Source organism: Dipodomys spectabilis, unplaced genomic scaffold (genome assembly GCF_019054845.1).
Source record: "Dipodomys spectabilis isolate Male_0828 unplaced genomic scaffold, ASM1905484v1 ptg000773l, whole genome shotgun sequence".
NCBI classification, from domain to species: Eukaryota; Metazoa; Chordata; class Mammalia; order Rodentia; family Heteromyidae; genus Dipodomys; species Dipodomys spectabilis.
In genome coordinates, this window is record NW_024871450.1 from 314,182 (window position 1) to 324,274 (window position 10,093).

At 46.8% G+C, this 10,093-nt stretch overlaps 1 protein-coding gene across 3 annotated transcripts; it reads left to right on the forward strand.

Moving 5' to 3' along the window:
• Positions 1-53: 53 nt before the first annotated feature.
• Positions 54-9,405, forward strand: Usb1 (U6 snRNA biogenesis phosphodiesterase 1). Of its 3 annotated transcripts, none has more exons than XM_042672828.1 (7): positions 54-262; positions 1,054-1,220; positions 3,931-4,114; positions 5,304-5,357; positions 6,214-6,319; positions 7,709-7,792; positions 8,231-8,290. In XM_042672828.1, the coding sequence occupies exons 1-7, from the start codon at positions 141-143 to the stop codon at positions 8,273-8,275; spliced, it is 762 nt and encodes a 253-aa protein (XP_042528762.1). In that variant the 5' UTR covers positions 54-140; the 3' UTR covers positions 8,276-8,290. The 3 variants fall into 3 exon arrangements, with proteins under 3 accessions (XP_042528762.1, XP_042528761.1, XP_042528763.1); XM_042672827.1 differs by having other exon boundaries at positions 58-262; positions 8,278-9,405; XM_042672829.1 differs by having other exon boundaries at positions 104-192; positions 8,278-9,405.
• The last annotated feature ends 688 nt before the right edge of the window (positions 9,406-10,093 follow it).

Consider the following 10,093-nt stretch of genomic DNA (forward strand, 5'->3'; position numbering starts at 1 on the left):
CCAACCCGCTCCCGCCCCGCCCGGCCCGGAGGCGGTGCTACACCAGGTCCCGCCCCCGGGAGCACTTCCGGCTCCACGGAACTCCGGATGCGCCGTGAGGTTGCCCGCGGGACCCGCCCGGTAGTCTCGGACGCGGCCCCATGAGCGTGGCGCCCCTGGTGGGCTACAGCAGCAGCGGCTCGGAGGATGAGGGTGAGGCCGAAGCGGAGGCCGCGTCTGCGGCCACGGGGTGGATCGGGCCCGGGAATGGACGGCGCCGTCGGTGAGGACCTAATTAGTGTCGCGCGCGAGGGCGCCATTCCCCCACTGGGATTTGAGGGTCTGGGGCGGCGGGGAGGGCCACGTAGCTCCTAGGGATGGAAAAGCGGAGTGCAGAGGGAACCGAGGAGCCAGAGGACAGCTGTGGACACAGCCCCAGAGTACCACCACCTGCTAGGACAAGGCTGGGAGGCAGGAACACGAGATGAGGTCCACACTCGCATCTGCACAGCATTGCACTAGCCTAGGTGTGTTGGCTCATTGGAACATAATTGCGGAGATAGTAGCAGGCAAGGCGCAATGAATGTTCATCGAACCCATTCTGAGCCAGTCGAGACTGAGAACTCCAATGAATAAAAGCCATCAGAGTCTCTTCGCTTCTTGGGTCTTCAGTTCTTAAAAACCTGTTCTTGTTGCTAGCATTATCTCAGTTGATCCATCAGGTAGCAATATGCTTTACACGTGAGGAAACTGTTGTACTCCCAAAAGAGAACGTTTGCCCAAGATTATTACACAGCTAGAATATGCCATCCAGCCCACGACAAACCAGTTAGGTAATTGACCTACCAACCACTCACTGCTGCGCACCCCAATGTTTCCCATGAAGACCAAGCACTCTGTCTGTTCCCCACGTTGTTGGGAGACAAGTAGTGGGAAGAGGGCTTTGTGGCTGTCCAGAAGTTGCCTGGAAATCCACACCCAGCCACTGTGTATAAGTGATTACAACTTTTGTTGGATGTACAGAGGTAGAGTGCCAAGGATAATTGTGCTTGTTTGTTTGTTTTTCTCTTGCAGAAGCCAGAGCCCCCTGCCCTGTGAGAGGCTTCCAGTACCTGAGAGTGTGCTGAACATGTTTCCCAGCACAGCGGAAGGGCCTGAGGATGATTGTACAAAACATGGGGGACGGATTCGCACATTTCCCCATGAGCGGGGCAACTGGGCCACCCACATCTACATACCATGTGAGTTACATATGGAAGGCAAATGGCTGGGACCAATAGGTGGTTCCTAGCTACAACTAGGAGGAAGAAAGAGGGGTCCCATGTACTAGTTCTCCCTCTTCCCCCAGTGCTGATGAACAGATGATAAGCAAAAAGTCCAGGCTTCTGAGTTAAAGATAGCACTCTACTACCTACTGCTCTGATATCCTTTAGGACTTGTTGGAATCTCTGTTTTCTCCCCTCTAAAGTGGGACTAATAGTAATACCTGTCATCTAGAAAAGTTAAATCATCTATGTTAAGTACACAGGATAAGTACACAGCATACAGAGTGATGGCTCTTATTTTTATTTTCTGTAGCCTCTCCTGTTACCAACATCCCTCAACTAGTACATTTGTCACAATTGATAAGCCTACATTGGCACATGATAATCACTCAGAGACCATAATTTGTATTAGGGCTTCCTCTTCATGATGAACATTCTATAGGCTTAGACAAACCTGAAAAAGAAAAAATATGCCAGGCACCAGTGGTTCATGCCTATAATCCTAGCTACTCAGGAGGCTGAGATCTGAGAATCATGGCTCAAAGCTAGCCCAGGCAGAAATGCCCATGAGACTCTTATCTCTAGTTAACCACCAGAAAACTGGAAGTAGTGTGGCTCAAGTGGTAGAACACTCACCTTGAGCTGAAGAGCTCAGGGAGAGAGCCCAGGCCCAGAGTTCAAGCCCCAGGATTGACAAAAAGAAAAAGAAAAGAAAAAAAATGTATATACCATATATCATCATATACAATGGTTTCAGTATCCTAATTGTGGGATACCTTTTCATCTCTATCTCCCACATGTAGTGCTTTCAATATTGGCAAAGTTGCTTCAGATGTCTGTGTGCAGGCTTTTGTATGGATACGTTTTCACCTCCTTTGGGTAAATACTAGGGAGAATGATGGCTGGGTTATATACTAACAATATGTTTGGTTTTATGAGAAACAACCAGCTGTCTTCTACAGTGCTGTCCCATTTTACATCCCTACCAGCAACAAGAGTTCCTGTTGATCTACATCCTCAGCAAGTGTTTGGTGCTGCCAGTGTTCTGGACTTGGTCCTTATGTAGATATACAGTGCTGCCTCATTGTTTTGTTTCCGTAATGACATCTGATGACATTTGCTTTCTGCTATCTGTATGTCTTTCCTAGGATGTATAGTAAATGTTTTTGGCCTGTTTCTAATCAGATGGTTTGATTTCAAGAGTTGTATAGTTTTTTTTTTCTTTTTGGGGGAATAGGGACTTATACTAGAGCTTCATGCTCTTGTTCAGCTTTTTTTATTCAAGACTGGTACTCTACCATTGAGCCACACCTCTACTTCCAGTTTGGTTAATTGAAGATAAGAGTCTTGGGATTTGTCTGCCAGGGATAGCTTCAAACCTCAGTTCTCAGATCTCAGCCTCCTCAAGTAACTAGGATCATAGGTGTGCACCATCAACACCCAGTATTTTCTGTATTTTTATCATAGGGCAAAAATTCTATTTAATGAAGTTTAATGAAATACATCTTACTAGTCCTAATAACTAATAAGGGATATAACAATCTGAATATAGACATTGGTTTTCTTGATCTCTCGTTCTCTCTCTGATTATTGAGATGGGATGTCAATATATAGCCTAGCCTAGCTTCAAACTCACAATCCTGCCTCAACTTCCCCAGGACTGGGATCATAGGACTAACTCACTACACCCAGCTTCAATTTTATTTATATCTGCTCTATTTTTTTTTTCTCTTCTGATTCTGGGTTTGAACCCAGGACCTTGCACTCTCCCTCAACTTCCTCGCTCATGGGAGATATTCTCCCACTGGAGCTAACCCTCCACCCAGCTTTTTGCTGGTTATTTTAAAGATAAAGTCTCTTAGACTTCTCTGCCTGAGCTGGCTTTGGACTAAGATCCTCCAGGTCTCAGCTTCTGAAGTAATTAGCATTAGCCACCTGATCCTGGCTTCCAAATTTCATCTTTTCTTCTGTTTACTTTGGCTGGCATAGGATTTCCCTTCTGCAATCTGGTAGATTTTATGCCTCAGCTGGTTAGGATCTGATTAATCACTTCTTCTAAGGGCAGACCATTTTGAGAAAAAAAAACAAAGTTCCACATGTTTCTAAACTGTTTCTTGTTTATCCCATTCCAGAAGTACATATTCTCCACAAAACTGAGAACCTGGCAGTGTGCCAAGAAAGAAACTTCCTCAAAGTATGTACCCTTCCCCATGAGTTCTCCTGGGGATTGGTACAAGATGTGGATCCAGCAATTTGTTCATGACCATTTAGGTTTCCTTACCCTGATCCTTGTTCCCAGAGAAGTTTCCCCTCATTTGTCATTTATGAACTCTGTTCACCTCTGGGTGTCTCTCCTGTCTTACAGATCTGAGAAGAGCTGGTTGCTTTCTCAGTTTATTGAGCATTTTATGCCTCATCAGGGTAGTATGACAACTTCCAAGCTTCATACTTGTTTGACTGGAAACAAGAAGTCCCCTGTATATTTCTTTTTTTTACTCAAGTCCTTTAGAATGAGCATTTAATACACTTCTCTAGCCAGAAATTAATATTAAAATATTATTAGACCAAATAGACATAGACTACTCTCAGAACCAGAGTACCTAAGGCTTCTCTCTGCCCTTGGGTTCTTCATCCAACCATGACCCCTTGGCTAAGGCAAGGGCCTCTCCTCTCCTCTTCCCTCCAGATGAAGCTAGGGAAGAATTCCTGGACCTGCTTGATGTGTTGCTGTCCCACGCCCAGACCTATGAGCCCCGGCTGGTAAGGATGGAGGAATTCCACCTCAGCCTGTCTCAGAGTGTGGTCCTGCGCCACCACTGGATCCTCCCCTTTGTACAGGCCCTGAAACACCATATGACCTCCTTTCAAAAGTGAGTGCTCCCTCTACTTTCCTGCTCTTCTCCTCTCAAGGCTCCTCCTCCTTTCCTGAGGTGCTTTGGGCTTAGAGCATGCAGTGCATTAATCCAGAAAACAGTCTGGCTCTAAAGGATAGAATGAGGCCCATCTCCTGGGGTGTGTGCCATGCCATTCATCTTGGTGTGACCTTGGGTATTCCATGAAAGCTTGTACTTTTTCTCTTTTTTAATTTAAAAAGAAAACTTAATTTTACAAAGAGTATTTTTAAAAATAGGTATAATAAGTTGGGTGCTGGTGGCTCACACCTATAATCTTAGCTACTCAGGAGGCTGAGATCTGAGGATCACGGTTTGAAGCCAACCAGGGTAGGAAAGTCTGAGTCGCTTGTCTCCAATTAAGGACCCAAAACGCTGGAAGTGTATCGTGGATCAAGTGGTAGAGAGCTATCCTTAAGCAAAATTGCTCAGGAATAGAGCCCAGGCCCAGGGTTCAAGCTACATTACTGGCACCACAAAAAGAAAGAAAGAAAAAGGAAGGAAGGAAGGAAGGAAAAAAAGCAGGAAAGGAAGAAAGAAAATGGTGTTACCTTATGGTTTGCCTGATTTTTTTCATGATTGTATAACCTTTGAAAGTTACAAAAACTGGCCACGTGCCAGTGGCTCACGCCTGTAATCCTAGCTACTCAGGAGACAGAGATCTGAGGATTGTAGTTCAAAGCCAGCCCAGGCAGGAAAGTCTGTGAGACTCTTATCTCCAATAAACCACCAGAAAACTAGAAGTGGCACTGTGGCTCAAGTGGTAGAGCACTAGCCTTGAGCTGAAGAGCTGAGGGACAATGCCCAGGCCCAGAGTTCAAGCCCCACAACCAAAAAAAAAAGTTATGAAAACTGTAATGTTATGATTCAGAAGTAAATGTCCTCCTCCATCCAGGGGATATAATTCCTGGATAGGGGCCAATTCAACATGGCCACTAGTAGAAATGAAGAGCAAAAGGAGAAAGGAGCATGAGCTGTCCTTGAACTCAAGATCTGCAGCTTCCTGAGCTTTGGGGTACCAGCATATGCTACCACACCCAGCTAAAAGTACTGGGGGTTGTTTTTTGGTGGTGGTGGTGGTGGTGGTGGTGGTGTATGTGTGTATTTTATCATAAGCTAATTATTCTGGGTTTTTTCCCTTAATGGTCTTTCTTCTTCTAAATTTCAGATTCTTCTTTACTGCCAACCAAGTAAAGATTTATACCAATCAAGAGAAAACCAGGTGTGTGTCCACCTGAGCCAGAGTCACTACCAGAAGTTTCTTTGAAACAAAGATTGAAGGTTTTTTTTTTTTTTTTTAACCAAGTCTATGACTACAGAGCCACTATTCCAAAATTGGAGTATTTTTTTTTCCAGAAAAGAACTAGGGGAGCATTGAGAGGAGCATAGAGGTAGGGAAAAACCTGTGAAGGTCGGAAACCTGTTTCTACCAAACTCTGATCCCAGTCGTAAGTTTGTACAGTCTCCATGGCCTCTTGTTTCCTTGATTCATCCCCTGTTGGGCAGTTTCAAGGCTCAAATAAGCCCAGTGGGTTTTGAAAGGTGGAAAGTACGAAAGAGTTAAGTGACCATAAAGAGGACATTATTGTTACCAAGGCTTCAAGGCAAGCAACTAATCCAGTGCACTTATGTGACGGAAAAGGCCCATGCCTTCTTTCATTCCCTGCTGCACAAACTCATTAGGCTACAGCGTTTCAAGGAGGGCAGAGTGAGCTGTGAAAGATTCTGCTGTATGAGGAGAGGAGGAGGTGGGGCTTTGGTGTCGTAGAAGCTGGTGAAAGGAAGTTGGAGATGGAAGGTGAGGCAGTAGAGGCAAGGAGGTCCACATGGTGGGTGGAGTCCTCTAGGAAGGTTCTTAGACACCGGGGAGGAGAAAACACGAGGTCACAACTGGCAGAGGAAGCTTGAAAATGGGAGGAGGGAGAGAGAAAGCCAGCACGTGGAGCACTAAGGAAGTGAGGTCTGCCATGGCCCAGGCCACTAGACCTCCCACTGGGCCCTAGGCTCCTGCTCAGATGGTTTATGATCTCAGAGACATGTATCATTCCCATGTTGTCTCTACTGCTGCCTCTCCCCAGGACCTTTATTGGGTTTGAGGTTACCTCAGGGCATGCCCAGTTCCTGGACCTAGTTTCAGAGGTGGACAGAGTCATGGAAGAGTTCGGCCTTGCCACTTTCTACCAGGTAATGCACAAACAGTACAGATAATGCATGCACACAGCTATTGTTTCTCCAACAAAGCTGATTCTTCTCCACTCACTAATAACTAGAACAATACCATCCTTTAAGAAGCCCTTATCAGAGGCAAACTAAAGGGCTGTCTTCTACTTGTCCACAAAGAGCACACAACCCTGGTGTCTGAGGCTTAGCCAGGTGTAGCCCATCCAAAATCCAGCATGTAAGATTTCCTGTAACGTAAGTATACTCAAGATTTGTGCCTTCCACTCCATAATGTATCCATGCTTGCTTCTTGTTTCTTAAGAAGTCATTGTCCCCAGCACCAGTAAAAATCAACCCTTCAGGGAGTTCTGTTGCTTGTCATGACTTAATGCTCCTGCCCTGTGTCCTTCAGTCATACTTGGAGTCCAGCTTGAGTATCAAGGTTTTTTGTTGCTTTGTTTTTTCTTTTGGTGCTAGTTGGTCCTGATGCTTAACCTCAGGGCCTGGGCTCTGTCCCTGAGCTCTTGTGCTCAAGGCTATTGTTCTACTACTTGAGCCACAGCTCTACTTTCAGCTATTTTGGTAGTTTAGTGGAGATAGGAGTCTCACCGACTTTTCTGCCCAGCCTGGCTTGGAACTGCAATCCTCAGATCTCAGCTTCCTAAGAAGCTAGGATTACAGGTATAAGCCACCGGCAGCTGGCTGAATACCAAGGCTTTAAAGAACCATTGGTTTTTACTTTAAAAAAAAAATCTTTAAGAAAACATCCTAGCTCTAAAGAATGACAAAATGGAGATCGCTATTGTTGCTTCAAAATAGTAAGACATTCTAGGTTTTGTTCATTTCATCTGACAAGTGTGGCCTGTGCTAGGATGTTTCAGATGAGAAACTTCCATGCACTACATCTAATGATACCTTGAGAATGTAAAAGGCCCTGAGACAGTCTGAGTTGACTCAGGCTGCCACAATAAAATACCACAGAGTAGGGGCTTAAAGAACAGAAATTTATCTTCTCACATTCTGGAGTCTGGAAATCCAACATCAAGGCTGAATTCTGACCCCTGTCTTCCTGAGGTGTCATCCCTGGTAGAAAGAAAGGAAGGCGCAAACAAGCTCTCAAAGAGTTCTCATCTTCTAAGTCTAAGAACCAAACCCTCAGGGCTTTATCCATCCCTATCACCTTCCCGTGGCTCCTCCAAATGCCATCACACTGGGGGCTGTAGGGGCTGGGGTGTAGTTCTGCTCATAGCAAGAACCAAGCAGGCTATTTGTCTGTGTGTGCCAGGTTCTTAGGATCAGCCCTGAGGATCCAGTCTTGTGTAAAAACAGGCCAGGATACTACAAGGAGACCCTGATAGTGGTGCCTTGGGCCTAGCATCTGGGGAACAACCACCTCCTTGCCTTCTTCTACAGGACCCTTCATTCCATGTCAGTCTGGCCTGGTCCGTGGGTGACGCACATCTGCAGCTAGAAGGGCAGTGCCTCCAGGAACTACAGGTGAATTCCCAGGAGGGAACATAGAGGACCTAAACTCCAGATGTGATGGAGTAGAAACTGGGGGAGGACAAACTAGGCATCTAATCCCAAGTACTTGGGAAACCAAGGACGTGGCAGGAGAGCCCCCACCCCTGACCTTGCCAGAATTGTGATCCCTGGGTCAGGAAGACCTGGAGTGTGTTAGCAATTCGGATGCTTTGCTCCTCCCAACTCCCTCTCCTGACCCAGGTCCCAATCCTAGTTTCACTGGTTACTGTAAATGAGAGCTAGGGAATCTCACCTGTAAGAGGGGTCATAAGCCTGACCTCACAAGGCTGAGGGGTGATTAGTCAAGATCAGAGAAGCCTGAAGCCTTCATGGCCCAGGACCCCTCAGCGTTGCCTAGCCTCTGAAAGACTTTGTGATACTGGTTATGTTTGCTGTGCCTCTGGGCCTCAGATTCCCCCTAACGTGACTGTCCCCTCCCTGCTGGCTGCTGGCTGAAGGAGATCGTGGATGAGTTTGAAGACTCTGAACTGCTGCTGCGAGTGCTAGCTGAACAGATCCGCTGCAAGTCTGGGAACAAGTTCTTCTCCGTGCCTTTGAAGTGAGCCACAGATGCTTTCCTGGACTCAGGCCACTCTGCAGGCCAGGCTGCAGCTAGGGGAGCCTATCAATACCCGTGGAGATGCTCCGGCCTTCCTCTAGGAGGCCCCAGCTCCATTCCTGACTCTTCCTGGGAGCTGGCTAGAGAGAACCTGGTCTCTGGGATTTACAGGTTGGATGCTACTGTGTGGCAGTCATTCCCAGAAATCACCAGTAGAGGGAAGCCTGGACTTTGTCATTCTTGCTCTGTGGTAGTGTTACAAAGAAAAAAATGAGGGTCACTAGGGGATTCCATCCACATCTAGCCAGAACCCCAACTGAAGTCCCTCTAGGCCCACTAACGCAGGCTCTGCCTCAGCTTGCATTGTGGTTCCATAGGACTCAGCCAATTTTTTTTTTTCAAGTCATCATACCTTATGAAGCTAGGACTTAGGGGCTTCAGTGGGACTGTCACCTCGGTGACAGGAGGGAAGGGAAGCATGGGAATGGTAAGTTTTATAGAAGAGCAAGTTAAGTGTACCTTGCCTGGGTTAGGAGAACTCACCTGCTCCAGTGTAGCCCAGACACAGATCTGGAAGTGTGCCACCACTATTTATCTACGTTTGTCTCCCCATTCTGCACCAGTAGAGGCCATTTCAGGACTAGGCACCGGGTGCTAACTTGTGGTAGGCAGCAGCTTTCTCCATTCCTTCCTCCCACTCCCCAGGTGCCTAGGGAGTCTTGAACAGATGTTTCATTTTGGCTTGGCCATGGCTGGAAGCCAGGCCTCCAACACTCTGACCTCTGGCTTCCCCCATCAACTTTCCCAAAGAGGCAGAGAGGTACCTCCCTGCAAAGTCCTCCACCTGCTGTTTGTGGAAGAGCCTTCTAAGAGGTGCCCAGAGAATTACTGTTATCAACGCCTCAAGAGGATGAGGCCCAGTCCTTACCAGTTATCATTTGGGTTTCTGATGATGGATGAAGTTATTTTTGTTACAGTTTTAAATTATGTTAAAAATTAAAAAATGCATTTTTCTCTTTTTTTCTCACTTGTGTTTTCACCAAGGTGAGAGGATTTTCCTTTGCCCCTACTCTCCTACTCTCTCCAGTTGTTCTCCTGTTTAAGGGGCTCTTCAGACATCCAAGGTGGGCGAGAGAGATATTAACGCTGTCTTAGTAAAGGGAGAGTGGGATCGATCACTAGCCGTCCAGGCTTGGCATGTGGCATCCCATCCTTCATAGGCAAAAGCCCAGACACACTATTCTGCTTCCTTACTCAAGGCCTTTCTAGGACTTTCTCATCTGTTCTTCTAACCACACTCGGAAAAGGGAAGGGGTGGGAATATTAAGTTTTACAGAAGAGCAAGTTAAGTGTACCTTGTCTGGGGTAGGAGAACTCACCTGCTCTGGTGCAGCCCAGACACAGACCTCCAGCTTAGGCCCATTGCTCTCCACTTCCCACACCCTAACCTCATGATCTTGCAGCTCTGATTCCCTTTTCTGGCCCAAGAAATCTGATGCCTGTTCCCCCAGCACCATTACACTGATTAACTCACTGGTCATTTGCTTGATGGCTCTGGCAATGGAGGTCATACTGGAGAGGAGAAGCAGGGAAGGCATGTTTCCTGCCTTACAAGTCACATGATGATACTGGCTGTACAACCACCTTAGACCTGCTCTGTGCCAGGCCTTGATTGGATGCTTGGCTGAATCAGCCCAGGTCTGGCCCCCTCTGCT

Coding starts and splice junctions, on each gene's coding strand:
- Usb1 (XM_042672827.1), top strand. CDS start 141: ATGAGCGTGGCGCCCCTGGTGGGCTACAGCAGCAGCGGCTCGGAGGAT. Junction 4,115..5,303: donor CATATGACCTCCTTTCAAAA/GTGAGTGCTCCC, acceptor TCTAAATTTCAG/ATTCTTCTTTACTGCCAACC. Junction 6,320..7,708: donor GCCTTGCCACTTTCTACCAG/GTAATGCACAAA, acceptor CTTCTTCTACAG/GACCCTTCATTCCATGTCAG.